The sequence below is a fragment of the Hoplias malabaricus genome, chromosome 5 (assembly GCF_029633855.1).
Source record: "Hoplias malabaricus isolate fHopMal1 chromosome 5, fHopMal1.hap1, whole genome shotgun sequence".
Lineage (NCBI taxonomy): Eukaryota > Metazoa > Chordata > Actinopteri > Characiformes > Erythrinidae > Hoplias > Hoplias malabaricus.
In genome coordinates, this window is record NC_089804.1 from 30,685,161 (window position 1) to 30,706,568 (window position 21,408).

Consider the following 21,408-nt stretch of genomic DNA (forward strand, 5'->3'; position numbering starts at 1 on the left):
ATGCATTTTCTAGGCTTGTTTGAAGTCTGAATGCTGTTTTGTATACAGCAGCTTTGTCATTTTGAAAAGAATTGGGGTTAACCTACTGTTTTTTTTTTTCCCCCAACACTGAAACATACATATTTAAATGATACATGTTAAAATATATGTGCATAAGAACGTACAATTGAAGCTTCAGTAAAACATTCAGTATAATATAATTGTGTTATCGAAAACCGATCAAATCTGCATTGTATTTCTGTATTTAGAACCCTGGCTCAGATCATCTTTTTTTTAACGTTTGCCCTTTCCTCTCTGTTCAGGATCTGAAACAGCTCCAGTTTAAGCAGCGGCCATCAGCTTTCCGGCCATGGAGTCCAAGAGTCCCATCCACTGACAGAGCAGTGCCCAGCCACAAAAATGAACGGTATGCTTCAGCACTCCCAACCACCTCATTTGCATAAATAAAATGTGTTTTCCTGGCTGTGGATCTGGTTTATCTTTTTTTTTTATTTTTTTTTTTTTTTTTTTTTCTAATTATTGGATGTTCAGACTCTTTGAATTTTACCTCTCAGGACTCTTTGCATTCTCCTAGTTCTAACACAGGAGTCTTCAAATAGTATCACATTTGCCTTTCAAAGCTTTCAGGATGTATGCACATTGCATTGACACATCAGCAATATATGGGTCTATCAGCTAGCATTAGTTTAGTTACAAATTTTTATTTTGTATCCAAGGCAAATAGTATTGTGTACTATAATTTCATTCAAACTTGTCTGTAACAGGTTTTTATTTTATTTATAATAAGGGATAACACATTAATCTGTTAATACCCACGAACACAGGAAACCTTAACATGTTTATTTTAACTCAAATTAATAGTTACCATGTTTGACCCCATCTTCCTCCTGTAAAACCTGTGTGAATTTTACATGACTGAAATGTTCAAACACATAATGACTTAGGAGACATCTACGCAATGTGCTGCATTGAAGTTTTGTTTTAAAAAGCTTCCAGATGGAAGGTTTAGATAAAACTAAGGCAATGGCAAGCACTTCCTGAGACTTGTACTCAGCAAGTGAAGAGACTATGAAGTGGTTACAGAAAATGAATGCAAAAATGATTCAGAAATCATCAAAGCTAAGCTAATAGGTAAAACCTCAAGTCAGGATTTAAGTGGGCCTGGAGCCTATCACTGGATGCAAGGCAGGAATGCACACTGGACAAAGCGCCATCACAGGGCGTCACAGATTCAGTGTCACTCCTACACTCTCAAACCACTTTTGGGACTGTGGGAGGAAACTGGAGCACCCGGATGAAACCTAAACAGACACAGGGAGAACACACTAAAGACAGTAACCCAAAGTGTGGATTTAACCCAAAACCCCAGAGCTGTGTGACAGTGACAGTACCATGCAGTAAATACTAGTATTTTAAACATTTAATCACAGTATATTGTTGTAATAAACTGGATACATTTTTTTTAATCAATTGACACTACTTACAACACTTAGAGAGTCATTGGTCTTTCTGACATTTCAAGTTGATTGTGATTTGCCTGGCCTTTTCTTGAAGCTGAAACATCAGCACAATGTATCAAAAATACAAAAGATGTCCTTCAAAACTGGGTGACGTATTATATTCTGGCACTTGTAGCTCATTATAAAGGGAGCATACAGATTTGCCACTGTACATCTGTCTTTTATATTGAGAAAAGGTGTAAATTACTGTAGTGTAGTCTGAGTGAGTGTTTGACTTTCAGACTAAGGGCTGTATTGTCCTGGTCAAGGTGCAAGCACAGAAATAAGATTTAAGTCTGAAGAGGCTAGCTTACACTGAATACTTGATTAACAGATATGGTTTGGCTTTATCCAATTAGATATCTCATCCTCTTTAAAAGTACAGTTGCTAAATAATAATAATAATAATAATGATAATAATGAAACACCAAAATGAGTAGCCAGTTTATTCCCTTATATTAAATGACCTATATATGCCTTTTAATTACTCCCAAAACCAACCAGTAACTACTGTACATACCTGCATTAATGCAAATGCAGGCCTATGAGGAGCACAAGACACACATACTCACATGTTGATCTGACTTTAGAGGCTTTGGAGGCAAATTTTAATGGTCATGCTCCTTGCTGCACTGCTTTTCTGTTTACCAAGTTATCAAATGGCAGGAACTTCATCTGTGCTGCACAAAAAAAGGGTTTAGTTTCTGAGCTTAGATGAATGTAGATCCCTCAGATTATATCAGTATAAAATAAAATTTCATTTTAGAAAAAATGTGCATGCCATCTCTGGTCTAGCAGTTTTTAGGGTACTGCTATCATCACAAATATACTTTTTATAAAAACAATTACAGATACACGCTAATCTAGCTTCTGTATTCTGTCACATGCTGTTTACTCACTGTTTGATTTTTGCTCTGGAATGTTTCAGATCACTCCAAAAAGGCTCAGAGAGTTTGGCCCCTGGTGTGACAGCAGCCTCGGCTAGCCTGAGGAAGGATGAGGCACTGCAGGCCACAGACAGTCAGCCCACAGCCCTTCTTGCCCTCAGCTCCAGACCTGCCAAACACTGGCCATCTAGAGAGATCCAGACTTTGTCTACAGTCCGAGTCCATCAGCCATTGCAAAACGACTCAGACTCGGATGCAGAGATTGAAGTGGACAACTATGACGAAAGTGAGTTTTAATAGTGCACAAAGTTGTTTTAAGCATTGTCACAGTAATTATCTTTTAAGATAATGCACAGAGATGATGCAGAATTTTTTTGGGGGGGCATGGGAATTTCTTTTTTAATTCATCCGAAAACTTACATTTACGTTTCGGCATAGCTGCTCGAGATGAGGGTAGGTACATAAGCTTTGCCTGACGTAAACAAGGACTACTGACGTGCAGACTGACAATTAAATGTTTAGAGAGAAGGTTATTGACCAATAATCAATGTCAATGTCTACAGTCAGACCGTGCAATCTGAAGATTTTAGGCTACTTCACCACTCCCCCTTCTCACTCAAGCGAACCAAACGGAGTAGGGGAGGGCGGGACTAGTTTGTGAATGTAACGCTTTTCGAAATTCTATGTAAACTCTAGAAAAACAAAATCCCGGACGTTTGTGAAATTCCGCCCGGGCATTTTTTAAGTCTAAAAAAAGAGGACATGTCTGGGTAAAAGAGGACGTCTGGTCACCCTAGTTATATTGTAACTGTTCAATTAAAAACATGTATCTCCATTTTTGTAGCTTTTTAATTAATTACATCGTCTGAATGCAGCAGCTGTCCTTCACACTGGGTGAAAGTTTCATGATGAATGGACCACTAGTAACACTTCAAAATTACTCTGAATAAAATCTTTTTACATTCACTTACACTGAACGTTAAGGTTTTGATTGATTGATTGAACTAAGCCAGTCTGCATCAAATGCAACACTATTGCTATGACCAAAATGACTCCCCAGTCCCTCATTAGTGTTGTGTTATATAGTGAGGTACTATTTAGTTCCCTAAGTAGCATTAGAAACTCTCCCATTGTTGCTTAATAACAAAGAATCTTGCAATGCATTTTGGTCCACATTAAATTCATGAAGTGAGCTACAATCTTTACTATAAATTAGATTAGACTTTAAGATTTGGACACTTGGCAAATGGTAGATGTACTCAGTTTTGCCCTAAAATGCAAATAGGGAGCCATTTTGGTCATAACTTACGATTGTAGACTAAAGAGGATCCCACTGCTGACACAGACACACAAAAGAATGCTGTTTACTCAGTTTCTGGGGGTTCTATGAAATTAACTAATTTTATAAATTCTGTCAGCATGTTGTTCCAATGCAAACAAAAAGAATAGGTATGTGCATGTGTAAGCATTTGTAATTGCAAAAATGTTCTGGGAGAAGGTGGGGGAGGGGATTGAAGGGGTACAAGTATTTTCAGGCAATGTTTGGGACAGCAAACTTCTTAGCAAACCCAAGGTATAAAATATAAATAAATAAAATTAAATATAATTAATCTGTGTATATCCACATTGAGTATTAACAGTAAGGTGTCATTCATCATTCATGTCACAGTAAAGAGTGTTTTTCAAGTTCAGTTTACACTTTTTAAGTGTCCTTCACTTAGTGTTGGGCAGTATGAGCTTAAATCAGTATCATGATTAATTGTACATTTTATTACGATTAATGAATGATTTTTGCTTTTGTATTTATGACCCTCAGTTCAGTGACAAGGTGTGTATTGTAAATATGCGCCAGTATTAAAGCTGGCATATTTTTTGTAATGTTGTTAGGAGCTTGTTCCTCTCGTTTTCTGAGCACTGTTTATATTTAGTGTGTGATTGTGCTTTGGACCACAGTTAGAGATGGCAAACACAAAACCTTCTTATGCTTACTTTTAACATTTCAACACAGAGTCACTCGCCTAGAGTCAGCTCCAAATTTTAGATACATCTCCCAATCCCTTTCATTTGGGACTCAAGTCAGCCTAATAAGTGTCACTACATAATGAGAGGACTCATGTAACCAGCTGTATAATTAAATTTACTCTGATGATATAAAAGAGTGAGTTTCTTTATCCAGTGTATTTCAATATTTTGCCACTGAATTAGCAAAATAAATGAAAATGTGTTTTCTGAAACCCTTGCTAATCATGAACATTTAAGTGTCTAGTCTAGAATGAGATGAACAGTATTTATGCAGCCAGATTTTTGACAGCAGTTGTAAGAATTATGCTTATATGTCCTTTATAAGGGGGTATTTTTGTGATTTAATTTTATATTGATTCTCCTGCATGTTGTTGTTACCAGTGCCTGGTTCACATTCCATGAGTAACGGAGTTGTGAGTATGCACACATTCAGTCCAGTGGAAATGTGTGATGTAAAGAGGAAAGCTGCCGGTCCGTCAGAACTGGAGGTGCTGAGACAGACACTGTACAGTGACCTCAGTTCCAGAGAGGCCAGAGAGAAGTTCCTGCAGGAAATCATCCGTATGAGGGTCAAACAAGAAGAAAAGTTAACTGCTGCTCTACAGGCCAAACGCAGCCTTCAGCAGGTAAAGTTAGCACTTAAGGAACTCATATCCTACATTTTAAGGGCTGCCCACGATAATTCTGTGGATGTAATGGCCAAAACCTCTCACAATTAATTTGACTTAATTTTCCAAAAGTTTACAATTTTCCAACTTCTTTGTATTATTCTTAATCATTCCTTATATATTTAACTTAAAAAGGGCAAGATGTAACTGCAAGCTGAAGAAGGGATGCATAAATAATTAATTTAAAACAGGCTAAATAGGGACTGTGTGGACTGAAGAGATTTATGTAGGTATTTATTTTCTGCATAAACTTTCAGATCAGGTCTTCCTCTCATCCAAATGCACTGGTTGTTTACAAAAATGTTGCTACCTCTCCTTTCCTGCTCCTGTTGGAAAATTTTGAAGCATTCAGGAGAAGAACAGAAATAACCAGTGAAAAGACGATATACATTTTAATCCGATTAGACATTTCTAGAAAATGGACCACTATTACATTGCTCCATCCTATTTACAACTGTGTGACAAATGTTATTAGAAATATACAGGATAAAATTGAAAACAGAAAATACATCACTGCAAAATAATACATTTTGTTTTAAATAATAAAAATAAAATGTAAATAATATATTTTGTTTTATTTTGTTATGTGAAATGAAACTTGAAAGGTTTTAAGAACAGCTTTCTTGTCTCCTAAAGTTATGGAAAGGTAGCTAGATATTACTAAAGCAAAAGAACTTAGATGCTGTTTCTGGACACATTATCTGCATTTAGTTGTGCTTGGATCCATTCTAGAGGCATTTTAGTGGTTCAAGTGATTTAATTCATTTTTTTTTTTTCAGGAGCTGGAGTTTGTGAGGGCAACAAAGAAGGGCAGACTGCGGGAGGCAATTGAGGCCAAGCGTAATCTGCGGAAGGAGATAGAGAGGCTGAAGGCGGAGTGTGAGAAAAAAGTGCGCGATGCACATGAGTTGTGTGGCAGATTGAAGAGGGAAGTGGAGCGAGAACGGCAGCTCAGAGTGTGCGATAAAGGATGCGAGGCTGGACGTCTGCGTGCAAAGTACTCCACCCAGGCAAGATATAACTACTACTTCACTGCTTCGGAACTGGCACTATGTTTACAGTTCTTTTTGGAGTATTTTAGATGTGTTCAGTTTACAATGCATACATTCTTTCTAAAAAAAAAAATAGCAATAAAACATACACACAACAGTCATTTTACATCAAATTTATTTAATCATAAAATGTCCCTTTAATATAGGCACCAGTGTTATCAGTTGTACAATTAAAATCTATTTTTCCCCAAGTTTTACTCTTGCTGTTGGTATCCATCATTCATCAGCTTTTCCATCATTGTTCCAATACATATTATTACATCAATTATACCTTAATACACAGTCATAATGGACCAACTGACACTCTGTCTCCTTTCTCTTATTTCGCTACTTTTTTCTCTGTCTGTAGATTGAGGATTTGCAGGTAAAGCTGCAGCAGGCTGAGGCAGATCGAGAGCAGCTGAGGGAGGAGTTGCTGAAGGAACGCGAGGCAAGGCAGAGCTTGGAAAGGGCTGTGCTACAACTACAGCAACAACTCAGCCACAACACACAGCATACACACATTCATGAGAGCCAGCAGCCAGCCGCCCGAGAAAATGATCAAGAGAACAGGGACGCTGTGGATGCTTCGTAAAAAAGAAATACAACAACTTTTGAGGACGTTTAGCATTCTTATATGCCTCAAGCAGATCGATCAAAATGAACATGTAACATAAATACAAAAATGTATGGGAGCAAAATATATACATGATACAAATACACAATTGTGGACGTTTACAAAGTCATGAACTGGAAACATGGCTTGGATTAGCGAGAACAACACATTTTTGACTTTTTAACTTTCATAACAGTCCAAATCAGCATTAAAGTGAAACTTCCTACACCGAAAGGATTATGCCTTGGAGAGAGATCAGCACCAAGTTGGACGGATACACCTTCAGTGAGCTTCTCAAGCTAATCCAAGGAATTTTATTTTGTTATAAGCTATTTAACAAAGATACTTGAAAATATACAGAAAACTAAAGTGTTTTCTAGTTAGCGAGCTGACAGTAGCAGATAGTTGACCTGCTAGTGCCACATGACCTGTACACGAAAAAAAAAAAAGAATACAAGAAGGTATTACAAAAAAACTGAATATACGCAGGACATAGTTTTTCACTACATATTATAATGTTTATGATGCTTATTTCCTTTCTTCTTGTATCCATATAATTTGCATGAGCAGCAGTGCTATGTATTTTCTGGGCAAGATTTTCATATATAACATGCATACCAGTTAGGGTTTTTTTTTTTTTTTTAAATATAATTTCATATTTTTGAAAACCTTGTAGGTTAAATAACCCCTTAATTTACCCCTTATTTTACTGGCAGTTATTATAGTGGATTTAAACCCACATTATTTTCTTTAATTTCAGTATCTTTTAAAGTAAGTGTTATTTTATACTATATGTAAAACTCAGTTCAGTTGAAATGAACAGCACTGTGGAGTTTGGAGACTATTTTAACTGTTGAAACAGTAATTCAAGAGAACTGAAAATACATTTTATTTGGTACATTAGCATTATAAAATGCAATTCTCTTTCAAATGTCCTCTTTAGTCACTGGTTCTAGGGCTTGTTTAAGAAAAAAATGTTTATGAAAATAACATTTCTACTTATATACAAAAATATGGATATATATTTTTTTACTCTACCAAAAAAAAAAGAATTGCACTTTGGGGAAAAAACTATTGTACTGTGCATTAAGCCCTCAAATGTTTTTTCAAATCTCAAACAGCGAAAGCTGGTTCAAAACCTGTTTTCATACATTTGTTACTTATGTAAATAACTATAATAGCAAGTTAGTGGAGAATTATTGTAAATAAGATAGTTATCAGTATGTTGGCTTGCTTTTACTTATGTTCTGTTATTGGGCTTTTTTTTTCATCTTCTTTTCTTTTCTTTTCCCCTTATTCTCTAACCCCGTTTATGATTTATGTTTGAGATTTTCATAATGTACTTCTAAAAAAGAAAAAAAATCTCACATTTTCAACTAGAGGGCATTTATTGTAAGAAATCCTTATAATATTATCATGTGGGAAATCATAGATTGTATAATTCTGGTTAAATCCAGTCCATTTGGAAATCACTTTAATAACTTACCAAAGCAAATGTATTGAGATTTCTTGAGAAAATCCCAGATGTATAACTGACATATTGTAAATAACACAATGTTTTTGTTTCTCTTTTTAACCAATTGCCCCTTTTGTATCCATATATTTGTGCAGTAATACAGTATATTATACCTTCCATTACTTTATTTATTCTGGGTAATTTTCTAGCAGACCCCTTTGTGTACTGTTTGCCTGCTTTTCTCTGTTTATACAGCTTCATCCCTCTGTGCTTTACTCCAGTGGACTACACACACACACACTCAGAATACAGACTGTGCTTATATTTTTGGTTTTGATATGGGTCATTTTTGCCACTTGTTTTTGTTTTCCTTGCATATAATTCCCATTAAACAAAAACAAGTATTATAAGTTTGTCTGATTTATTTAAACATTTTAAGTATTAAATACATTTTATATTGGCAACATGTCTTTTATCCAGACACCTCTAATGAAATCAGCAATTTTAAGGCACACTCTTTGCTGACATTCATTCAATTCCACACTCACAGCTTAAAATCTTTATAAAGAACCACTGACCAGTAGAAAGGGACAGTCTGGAACAGCCTGAAATTAAAAATTCAAAACATTAAAAGGTTTTGCCATTTAAGTGGAGCTGGAGTCTAAATCAAACTATTATAAGTCAATATTAAAGCAGAAATTAGCTTTTATTTTCTGTAGTGCCTGCATTAACCAGTATTTGAAAACATGTGGGTTGCCATGTTCATAACCCTGTAGAATTCCTTATCTATTAGATGTCAGTAAATTGTTTATGTCAAAATGTGAAGAAGCAACTGATTTATAGAACATATTGTAAAATTTTTGTAATTTTAGTCAGATACAAAATGCATCAGAATGTGAATGATTTTGCACACTCATCAACTGGCAGCCTTCACCCATCCTCATGTACCACCCCTTTCTGAAAATTGGGATATTATGAAAACTGCAGTAAAAGCAATGATTTTTTTTTCTTTCTTTCTTTGACTATTATTGAACTGGCAAAAAACAAAGTAATGATTTATAAAATTTTCACTAAATTTTATATTATTTTGTAAATATAAACATAAAAGTTGACAAGTCTAGCACATTTCAGAATGTTGGGACAGGGACAAAATATAAGTGAAAACCTTTATAGAATGTTATGCAAAGTCTTAAGCACATAAGGGTTTTATTATTTAAAATGATTTATCTTTTCAAAAAGTGTGGTGCTTGTATAAACATTTTTACCTATAATTAAATTAAACAGACTCTGTACTGGTCTGTTGTGGTGAAGAGAGAGCTTCTCTATTTACCCTTCAATCTACCTCCCAACCCTCACCTATGGTCATGAGCTTTCGGTAGTGACCGAAAGAATGAGATCGCGGGTACAAGTGGTTGAAATGAGTTTTCTCCGCAGGGTGTCTGGACTCTCCCTTAGAGATAGGGTTAGGAACTCGGACATCCGGGAGAGACTCGGGTTGGGGCCACTGCTCCTCCACATCGAGAGGAGCCCGTTAAGGTGGTTCGGGCATCTAGTCCGGATGCCTGTCTGGTGAGGTGTTCCAGGCATGCCCAACGGGGAGGAAACCCAGGAGAAGACCCAGAACACAATGGAGAGACTACATGTCTCGACTGGCCTGGGAACGCCTTGGTATCCCCCGGGAATAGCTGGAAAAAGTGGCTAGGGAGAGGGAGGTCTGGGTTTCCTTTTTCGGACTGCTTTCCCCCGACCCGGACCCGGATAAGCGTAATGTAAGGTAATACTTTTTTTCTTGTTAAGTTGTAGTTGTGTTGGGAGCTTTTGTGAAGAACAAAGTTTGTTTGCAGATATTCATATGGAAGTTTTTCACCAGCACCACTTCATAGAAATTGTCATATTGAAAAATACCACCTTAAAAAGTCTCCCATTATATTTTGCCAGCCACCTCAAATGTGACCATTAAAATTATCACATAAAAATGAAATACTACCATAAGTCTCCCATTATATTTTAATTATATTTAAATATGTAACCACTTCATAGAAACGGAATCATTAAAAAAATACCACCTTATAACATCTCCATTATATTCTATTTGACCATTCTATTTTGCAGGCTACTTTAAAAAAATTCAGCCATTTTATTTATTCTTCCATTTTAGTAAATGACAAATAAACTGACACCTTCATTGTATTCCTTCATTGTATTCCCCTGTACACCCTCCAAACAAACTTACATAGATTTGAAAATATTTCCAAAATTGCTTAACCAAACATGCCATAGCGAAAAGTACACTCTGGGGACCAATTTGTTACATTCATCTCTATGGCAGCCGAAACCCTCCCTAGTGCCGAACAAATGCTCATAACTCGAAAACCATATTTCTAAACTATCTCCGTTTGCAGATGCTAGAAAGGGTGGATTTGTCTACCATTTAAAATTTAAATGGAGTCTCTAGGTGAAAGTATGGGGAAATGTTTGGCTGAAAATGGAATAGCTAAAATAGTGTCAGAGATACTAATTTCAATAAATTCCTATAGGAGTATACACACCCTCCAAACAAAAGCTTATAGCTCGGAAATGTTTTTTTGCAATTTGAGTGAGATTTGATTGTGTCATGAGTTAATCTCAAAACAATTTTTTTAAACGCACTGAACCGCACTGAAAATACTCTATGGGAGCTGAAACTCTCCCTAGTGCCGAACAAAAATTAAAAAAAAAATCTCAAAAGCCGTATTTTCAAAATTTTTTTAAATATTACAATTTTAAAATTTTAATGAAGTCTCTAGGTGAAATTATAAGGAAATTATGTGGAAATGTTTGGCTGAAAAATGGAAAAAGGCTTTCTGGGCATAGGAGTGAATGAAGGAGGTTATTGAAGGAGGGAAAAAACGGGCGTGATGAGTGCGAGAGGTCCAAAATTTATTTTGCGAACAGGTTTGGAGTGAAGATCCAGACAAACACGATCCAAAGTGATAGGTCCTGGGGTGCCTAGGTCCGAAGGTATAAAATCTTGTGGCTATAGCTTAAAAATTGACAGAGTTAGGGCAGGTTGAAATTTCCCCTGGGGATCAATAAAATATCTATCTATCTCTCTATCTATCTATCTATCTATCTAAATGTTGGCCATTGTTTTCCTATGGGAAAAATTCCCAATTTGGAAGCTTGTACTCTGAAATCCATAAGACAAATCGCTCCACAAAGCAAAAGCAACCTGAGTTAGCAAAGGTCCTACAATCCTGTGAAGTTTCTTTGTTATAGCTTGAAAACTATTGGTGTAATAGCATTTTACATTTTGAGCATAGAATAATAATAAGAACTAGAGCTGCTAGCGGCTATCTGCGGGTTCAAGCACTAACTGGCTTAATATTGCAGTCAAGTCAAATCTGACAACTCCTGTAGTATGAATTGATCGGGAGAGGATGTATTGACATCTGTGACTATGGCAAAATTGTTAAGACATTGAGCCAAGAAGGTATGTGCAGTGTCAGATTATTTGTAATAAGCGCTTGTGTTTGTGACGTGTGTTCTACAGTCTCTGAGGTGTGTTTGTTTCTGTGTGATGTGTGTGATGTAAGAGGGTCTTTGTGTGAGGTATATAATGTGTGAGCAGTGCTTACTATAAACTTGAATATTACAGGTGTTGGTCATAAAATTAGAATATCATGAAAAAGTTGATTTAGTTCAGTAATTCCATTCAAAGAGTTAAACTTGTGTATTATACTCATTCATTACACACAGACTGATATATCTCAAGTGTTTATTTCTTTTAATTTGATGATTATAACTGACAACTAATGAAAACCCCCAATTCAGTATTATTAGAACAATATTAGAACATTGTGAAAAGGTTCAATATTGAAGACACCTGGTGCCACACTCTAATCAGTGATTTAACTCAAAACACCGGCAAAGGCCTTTAAATGGTCTCTCAGTCTAGTTCTGTAGGCTACACAATCATGGGGAAGACTGCTGACTTGACAGTTGTCCAAAAGACGACCATTGACACCTTACACGAGCAGAGCAAGACACAAATGGTCATTGCTAAAAATGCTGGCTGTTCACAGAGCTCTGTGTCCAAGCACATTAATAGAGAGGAGAAGGAAAGGAAAAGATGTGGTAGTAAAAAGTGTACAAGCGGTAACCGCACCCTGGAGAGGATTGTTAAATAAAGCCCATTCAAAAATGTCGGGGAGATTCTCAAAGACTGGACTGCAGCTGGAGTCAGTGCTTCAAGAACCACCACGCACAGATGTATGCAAGACATGGGTTTCAGCGTCGCATTCCTTGTGTGAACCCACTCTTGAACAAGAGACAGCATCAGAAGCGTGTGGCTTGGGTCAGTGTAAAGTTTCCACAGTTAGTGATGGTTTGGGTTGCCATGTCATCTGCTGGAGTTGGTCCACTGTGTTTTCTGAGGGCCAAGATCAATGCAGCCGTCTACCAGGATGTTTTAGGGCATTTCATGCTTCCTGCTCTGACCAACTTTATGGAGATGCAGGTTTCAATTTCCAACAGGACTTGGCACTTGCACACAGTGCCAAAGCTACCAGTACCTGGTTTAAGGACCATGGTCTCACTGTTCTTAATTGGCCAACAAACACGCCTGACCTTAACCCCATTGAAAATCTACAGGGTATTGTGAAGAATAAGATGCAATACGCCAGACCCAACAATTCAGAAGAGCTGATGGCCACTATCAGAGCAACCTGTGCTCTGGACAGGCTACTATAGAGTAGTTATATATAAATATAAAATATTTAAATGCAGGAGGCGGTGTGGGGTAGGAGGTTGCCTTGCACTACAGCCAATCAGAGTGCAGCTCTTGCCTTTTAACATGTCAGGCATTAAAAGGGACACTACTCTGTGAAAAACAAGTGTAAACATCAGAAACTCAGTACATCAGAATAAAACACACAATAACAAAGGGTATTTCCTGATTGGTGAGGGTAAATGGCCACTTGAAGAGGTATAGGAGACTATAATTTTTAATTATGATAAATATTCATATTCATATGGTATGACCATTAACCTTTGCTGGTGAATAGGATCTTAACCTCCATATAGATCAACAAAACAATATTTAGTTTTGTAGTTCTATCTGGTGGTGAAACAATTTACTACTGTATCATAGTGTTGCTAAGCAGTTACAGTCTTTCATGTTAGAACTGTTTAAGGGAGTACTACTCTATGGATATTTTCCTAACATGGACATATATGGTATCAGTGGAATCCTAAAGACCTGGCCTATAATAATTATGAATAAAATGTTGAACTTTCATCACTATGTGGCTTACAGACCCCTCCAACTAATAGAGATCCAGCTTGAATTCTAGAAATCACAAATGCACCTAGAACTCAAAAATGCTTTCCCCAAAAATTTCAAAACTGCACATGCTTGATCAGTATGACGATCAGATGACATGATTAAATCGTGGTGCCACTACAAACCTAGACGGCGCTATAACACAAAAAAGCTCATTTAATCAGTTATTGTCCAATTGTAGCGTCCCCTTTTGGTGGATTGGAGTTATATTGTATATGCTTTTTCATAGTAAGGCCCTACATAGGTTTGTCAAATTTGGTCTTGATTGGACTTAATTTGTTTGAATTACAGCTGAAAGAATGTTTAAAGCTCCACACACTTCGATTAATTGATGTATTACAACAAAAGTTTGTCCAAATGTTGAACTTTTTTTTGATAATTATTGACATACAGTCTCTGCAGATTCTAACAAGGTCAATTGTTTGGGAATAGAGCAAAATTCCACGGACTAGTTCAAAAATATTAAATTTTAAACAACTGGCGATTGAGAAAATACGATGCATTTTTTGACAACACTTACAACAACAAAGTTATGAGGCCCTCTGCAGAGTATGGAGAGAAGTAAACTGCGTGTCGATACGCTTAATTTTCTCTGAGATATATCATATTTTCTTGATATAGTGCCCCCTAGTGGCTATCGTTACGAAACTTTTTATGCACTTAGGAAGTGCCACCAAGGACAAACCATTTAAATCCCATGATGATTGCACCATAAGGTTGTCAAACAGCTGCTGACATCTGATTGGCCGATGACAATCACAATTTTGTCCGAATCGAATTGTCCTTAATTTTCCACTTATAGCCTTGCCAACAGAAGCAGCATGCCAAACGGCGTTCCGATCTGCCTTGCGAATGCTGAGATATAAACTTGTAGCATTTACAGCGCCCCCTATATGAATATTGGCTCCTCCTTTGACATGCTACCTCAGAATCATATCTGGAAGTAGCATATGAAATTTGAACACGTTTGAGTAAAGTATGAAATTGTTAAAAATTTGTAAGTAAAACATACGATAAGCCGAAGAGGTTCATTTGCATATGGCGGCCATATTGAATCGAAATTTCAACTTTTTTTGATAATTATTAACCATCAGACTCCTGCGAACAGTTTGGCACCAAGCTCAAGAAAATTGGACAAAAATCCCCGGACTAGTTCGCAAAAGTAGGTTTTGCAAATTATGCAAATTAGCACGATAATAACGTGGGAAAAATGAAATTTTGACTATCTCGTTTTTGATTTGTCAGGACCCAAGGAATCAGGGGGAAAAAAGATTTTGTCTCTACGCCTCACGGTGTAGGAGATATGCACCTAAAACGCATTTCACATCGCTATAGCGCCACCATTAGGCCAATCAGTGTAATTTTTGTTGTCCTCCGAGATGCACACAAACTACATCTACCCTCCAAGTGGGGAGTCTGTACGACTTACGGTCACTTCCGCACAATGACTTTTACAGGAGAAAAAGAATAATAAGAAAAACCGTAGCAAAAACAATAGGGTTCTACAAGAGTGCTTGAACCCTAACTAGAGGGTGAAAGTTCAAGAACCCTGCGAGCAAGGAGATGGCGGACCACTGTTGGCCCACTGAGGGCAAAGTTGGAGTTCCATTAGTGTTTTGCACAGCATTTTCTGGGCGGACCGCTGGTGATTACAGAATTTTAGACAAAATGCCACATTTTAGCACTTTTCCACGCACAGACCAATTTTAATTTTTTCCTTCATTAGCTTCTTTTGTTATTCTTTATAAATAAGATTAGTAAAAATGTTATTCCAGCACAGTGTCAACATTTTTAGCATAATCATTTTATATCAGGCATACTCATTATCATATCTCTCATATTTATTCTTTCCAGAATAAAATCTGTCTGAGAAGATTAAAAATTAGTTATATCCTGTACAGGACAGCTGAGTGGTCTGATGTAGGACCAGCAGTGGTCTACAGTCAGTGGCGTTCCAGACTTTTTATGCTAGATATATGCTCGGGGTCTGGGAACCTTCATGAATTTGGCTTGTTATTGTGAGCATCGTTGCCACATTAGCTTATGTGCTGCTTAATAGCTATGACTTTAAATTTATACAACAATTTATCCAATATTCAACTTAAAAACCATCTTAAGTAAGTGACCTCTTCACTGAAACGATCATATTAAAAAGAAACACCACTTCAAAAAGCCGGCCGTTATATTTTGCGGGCCATCTTAAAAAAATCAACATAAAAAATCAGCCATTTTATTTAGGCTTCCACCTTAAGTGGAAAAGCAATTAATGCATTCCAGCCCTCTCCGAAATTCACCCTTTTTGCACTGATATATGTTTACAAAACTCTCAAATTATTAAAAAAAATACATGTAGCATTACTAAAAATAAAAAAGAAATACAGTTGTAACAGTAATAAAAAAGAAATTAATACGTTTTAAGTGGTTACATATCGCTACCTTGAAGACTTGACGACTGGCTGGAGGAGTAACACAGGCACTGGCTGCATGACAGGAGGTGGGAGGTGGGTGGAATAATGGAGAGTAGGCGGGTGAATGTGGGGAGACAAAACGTAGATACTGCTTAACTTAGCACGTATTTCGATGTCTGCTATTTACGCTAATGCTAGATTGCTACAACTACAATTTGCTAATCTTAAACCCTCACTCAAGTCTGGGCGCACTGGGAGACTCACCTATTGGGGTCAGTGGCCATTTCCAGCCACCGACTCGGTGGAGGCTCGGGTTCGTTTCTAGAGTTCGTTGGTGGAGGCAAAAAATATTCAAATTCCCGGTTCATCTTGAAAAAAGTTCGTTAGTATAGGCGTTCGTTAGTAGATGTTCCACTGTATTGAAGTCTATTGGGCCTGGTGTCTGAGACCTTCCCTAGTGCTGAACAAACAATCATAACTTGATTCTATCATGAAATTATTTCATATTTATAGATGTTAGAGAGGTGAAATAAGTAAAAAAAATCCACTTTAAAAACTAAATTCCACCTTAAAACGGTCATTTAAATTAGACTTCCTCCTTAAATAAAATTCCACTTCAAATAATCCTTAAAACCTTAAAAAAAACTTTTACAAATAGTGACCCAAAAGATAACTGCAGGAGTGACCCAGGGCAAAACAACAAACAAACCCCAACTATTTTATGTACACTAACTAACCTGTGCAGGACGACAAAAAAAAAGACACAGTGTCGACACAGGTCGTCATTGGTGTCGTCATTTCCGGCTGACAGTTCGCGCGCTCAGTTTGTTTGTTTGCTTGCTGCTGTTTAGTACTGTTCCTAAGCTCTTTACTTAAAGTCTTTACTGTTAATACCTTGTTAACTTATCTTGTGCTTAGTGTTAGTTGTACACAGTTAATACCACTACCATTTTATTACTGTTGTTTTCATATTAATAACTTCTCTCAATTAATAACTCCTTCTCTCCTGATTATGGCGACCACGGAGGAACGATCTCTCTCCAGGCTCAGCACGGAGCTCGAGCAGTTGGGCCGCCGAATTCAGCGTCTCCTGGAGAAGCAGACGGAGCTCCAGCGGGAGAAGACGAGGCTCGAGGCCGCCCGCGATGCCTCCTACGCGGCCGTTGGCACGCCAGCTTCTCCGTCGCGGCGGCTCCCCGGGACGGCCATCTTCACTCCAGCCCCGAGCTGGGAGCGTCAGCGTGGGCATGGGAAGCTGAGGTCGTCTCCCCCTCTACCGCAGCCAGTCTTCACCTCTACTAACCGGTTTGAGGTGCTCAGCTCCTGGCCCTCACCTGCACCGGAACCGGCATCGAGAGCTAAACAGGGTGGTGTTCTTATCATCGGCGACTCTATAGTCAGACATTTAAGAGTCTCAGGCACAAAGAGTAACGCTACTGTGTCCTGTCTTCCAGGTGCTCGTGTCCTGGATGTTGCCAGGCGACTTCCCTCGGCGCTGTGGCAACGTGAGGACCTCGGCACCGTCATTCTCCACATGGGGACGAACGACACTTCCGCTCGCCGCAGCGAGGTCCTGAAGGAGCACTACCGTTCGCTTCTGGATACCGCTCGGAAGAAGACGGACGCCAGGATCATCGTCTCCGGCCCCCTACCCACCTACAGACGAGGATGTGAGGTGTACAGCAGGCTCTTCACACTCCACTCCTGGCTCCGGGTTTGGTGTGGCTCTGTCGGCATGGACTACGTCGACCACTGGGAGTGTTTTCGGGAACGTCCTGCCCTCTACCGCCGGGATGGGCTTCACCCTAGTCGTCTAGGTTCTGCAGTTCTCTCTGGGAACATCGAGGATGTTCTTCGCCAGGCTTGACTAACCCCACCCACCAGCACAAATCAGGCATGTAGATTACACAGCAAACAGGTAAGTGATTTTAAGGATACACTTATAGATAATGGCAATTTGTTTGCCCATAGTAAGGGTATATCTACAAAGCTTTAAGAAATATAAAAATTTGTTACAGTATCAAGACTGTGTCTTTCCCCCGAATCAAACTTAAACCCAGAAAATATCAAACAGCATGCCCCAATAACCTAATCACTATTAAACCATCAGAAACAGAGGGTAGTATCGTACCCACAGACCTAAAGTTTGGCCTACTCAATATAATAGCACTTAACTCTAAAGCAGTCATTATACATGAAATAATAATGGATCAGAAAATTTATGTTTTATGCCTTACTGAAACTTGGGTCAGAAATGATGAATATTTAGCACTAAATCAAGTCATTCCTACTGGCTATAAATATGTACACAGCCCCAGACTGATAGGCAAAGGGGGTGGATTATGTATAATTTACAAAAATAATTTAATTATTAACCAAAAACATGGTTACAACTGTACTTCCTTCGAAATTATGTATATTAACATAATTAACCCCGTCACAAATAAGAACACTATCTCCTTATTAAACATTTATAGACCACCAGGGCCCTATTCAGAATTTATAAAAGAATTTGGTGAACTAGCTGCTAATTTAGCAGTGTCATGTGATAAGTTAATAATTGTAGGAGACTTTAACATTCATTTTGAGAAAAGTGATGATCCCCTAAAAAAGGCGTTCACATCAATCATAGATTCTGTTGGTTTCACACAAAATGTATCAGGTCCTACTCATTATTGTAATCACACACTAGACTTGGTTTTGACCCTGGGCACGAACATAAAAAACCTAAATATTCTCCCTCGGTCTTCCACGGTCTCAGACCACTACCTAATTTTATATGAACTGAGTTTAGATATTAAAAAATGTACATGCCCACATTATTATCTAAAGCGCTCACTAACCCCATCTACAGCCCTGATTTATTGACCTCAGTCAGTAGTCCAGCAGACCCACTGGAGCTGGACAGACTAACGGACTACTTAGATAACGCTCTTCGATCAACTTTAGATAGTGTAGCACCGCTTGAGCATAAAAAGCTACAACAGAAAAAACTCGCTCCCTGGTATAATGAAGAAACACTCACCCTAAAACAAACCATAAGGAAATTAGAGCGTAAATGGCGGTCGACTAAACTGGAAGTATTTCACTGTGCCTGGAAAGACAGCCTTATCCAATATAGAAGGGCACTCGTCAATGCACGTTCAGCACATCTATCCTCACTGATTGAAAATAATAAACACAATCCTAGAGCACTCTTTAATGTAATCTCTAAACTTACAAACAATCGGGCAGCTACTGATCCACAGATCCCAGCCATTCACACCAGCAATGCTTTTATGGACTTTTTTAACAATAAGATTGAAAATATTAGACAAACAATAAATACCATATTACTAAATCCAGCCTGTCTGTCATCTGGTGTGGATGATATAGAACAAAACATAGAAGAAAGACTAGAGGACTTTGACCCACTACCACAGCTAGAACTGGAGAAAATCATCTACTCGTCAAATTGTATGACCTGCACACTTGATGCAATACCAACAAAACTATTTAAAGAAGTATTACCAGTCATAATCAATCCCATTTAAATAATAAATTCATCCCTTAGACTGGGTCACATACCCAAAGTATTTAAACTAGCAGTTATTAAATTCCTGATCAAAAAAACAAATCTTGATCCTAGTGTACTATCCAATTACAGACCCATCTCTAACCTTCCCTTCATATCTAAGATCTTAGAAAAAGTTGTGGCCCAACAACTTAGGTCATACTTGCATAAGAATAACATATATGAAAAATTTCAATCTGGTTTTAGGCCACACCATAGCACCGAAACAGCTTTAGTTAAGATAACAAACGACCTTCTTCTCGCCTCTGATCGAGGCTGCGTATCCATGCTAGTTCTACTAGACCTCAGTGCAGCTTTCGATACAATTGATCATACTATTCTGCTAGAAAGATTAAAAAACATGGTTGGAATAACAGGAACAGCCCTATCATGGTTTAAGTCTTACCTCACAGATCGCTATCAATTTGTAAACGTAAATAATGTTTCTTCTACTCATACAAAAATGAGATTTGGAGTTCCCCAAGGCTCCATTTTAGGACCTTTACTATTCATCTTATACATGCTGCCACTGGGCAGAGTTATTAGCAGGCATGACATTACCTTCCACAGTTACGCAGATGACACACAGTTATACATATCAGCCAAACCAGATGAAAAACCTACACTAAAGAAAATGGAGGACTGTGTTAAAGAAGTGAAGCATTGGATGTCATACAATTTCCTTCTACTAAACAGCGACAAAACCGAGGTTCTCCTTCTAGGTCCAAAACCTGCTATAAATAAGGTATCAACTTAATACATAATTTTGACTTCCCTGTTCTTCCGAGCTCATCAGCTAAAAATCTGGGTGTTGTAATTGATTCAGATCTATCATTTGATCAGCATATATGTAACATTACAAGAACAGCTTTCCTACATCTTCGGAACCTTGCTAAGTTAAGAAATTCCTTATCCCTCCCAGATGCGGAAAAACTAGTTCATGCTTTTATTACATCAAGATTAGATTATTGCAATGCACTTTTATCAGGATGCTCCAGCAGAAACTTGAGTAAACTCCAGTTAATTCAAAATGCTGCAGCCAGGGTCCTCACTAAAACTAGAAAATTTGATCATATCAGCCCATTCTTATCGGCCCTTCACTGGCTTCCAGTTAAATTCTGTATTGATTACAAAATTCTTTTACTCACGTATAAATCCTTACATGGTCTCGCCCCTGAATACTTGCAAGACCTCATCACACACTAGGAACCACCAAGATTACACAGATCTCAGGGCGCCGGCCTCTTACTAGTACCCAGAATTCATAAGACTTCAGCGGGGGGGAAAGCCTTCCCCTACAAAGCCCCTCAGCTCTGGAACAATCTTCCAGCTAGTGTTCGGGACGCAGACACAGTCACTATGTTTAAGTCTAGGCTCAAAACACACTTGTTCAGTTTAGCCTTTGGCAACTAACCTCTGTCTAGTTTAAGGTTGTCATTTCAGGAACTCATGGACATGGAGAATCAGGGTAAACCTGGATGATGTGCTCACAATTTCTCTTGCTTGGAGCGAAAGGATGTCTTTGCCTGAGCTCCTTCTGGTTTCCCTACTCCCAGTCTGTTACAGTCAGATCCGTCACTACACTAAAGAAAATATTCACATGCTCTTATTCTCTGCTGCACTCAACTAAACTAACTGCTTCCCTTTACTGTTTTACTGTTTTCTGAGAGAATGGTGGCCCACTGATGGAAGATTGTTTGCTGGATTCTCCTGCAGACCAGACCAGACCAGCTGCTCACCTTATTATTATTATTATTATGTAGCATAATGACATTTCATTAGTGATCATTTAAAATTCAATCTATAGTTTGATCAGAGGAGGATGGGTCCCTTTTGTGAGTCTTGGTTCCTCCCAAGGTTTCTTCCTCCAGCCTCGAGGGAGTTTTTCCTTGCCACTGTCGCCTTCGGCTTGCTTGCATTGGGCTTTGATTTAAATGTTCTGTTT

The 21,408-nt window shown here is 38.0% G+C and overlaps 2 protein-coding genes across 2 annotated transcripts in view; both read left to right on the plus strand.

The window, feature by feature from the left end:
* skib (v-ski avian sarcoma viral oncogene homolog b) overlaps positions 1 to 8,572 on the plus strand; it is a 68,898-nt gene extending 60,326 nt beyond the window's left edge. Inside the window, exons 3-7 of the mRNA XM_066672908.1 lie at positions 303 to 406; positions 2,428 to 2,672; positions 4,790 to 5,034; positions 5,856 to 6,086; positions 6,478 to 8,572. Of these exons, the coding sequence (XP_066529005.1) occupies positions 303 to 406; positions 2,428 to 2,672; positions 4,790 to 5,034; positions 5,856 to 6,086; positions 6,478 to 6,702 (1,050 nt within the window). The 3' untranslated portion in view covers positions 6,703 to 8,572. The remainder of the gene's footprint in view (positions 1 to 302; positions 407 to 2,427; positions 2,673 to 4,789; positions 5,035 to 5,855; positions 6,087 to 6,477) is intronic.
* Positions 8,573 to 9,569: 997 nt separating this feature from the next.
* LOC136697294 (uncharacterized) lies at positions 9,570 to 18,138 on the plus strand. The gene is made up of 3 exons (XM_066672328.1): positions 9,570 to 9,581; positions 9,865 to 9,953; positions 16,955 to 18,138. The coding sequence occupies exons 1-3, from the start codon at positions 9,570 to 9,572 to the stop codon at positions 17,775 to 17,777; spliced, it is 924 nt and encodes a 307-aa protein (XP_066528425.1). The 3' UTR covers positions 17,778 to 18,138.
* The last annotated feature ends 3,270 nt before the right edge of the window (positions 18,139 to 21,408 follow it).

Excerpts from the sequence above, each read along its gene's own strand:
- LOC136697294 (XM_066672328.1), top strand. Across the intron at positions 9,954-16,954 it reads CCGGATAAGCGTAATGTAAG|GCTCAGCACGGAGCTCGAGC; the intron begins GTAATACTTTTT and ends ATCTCTCTCCAG.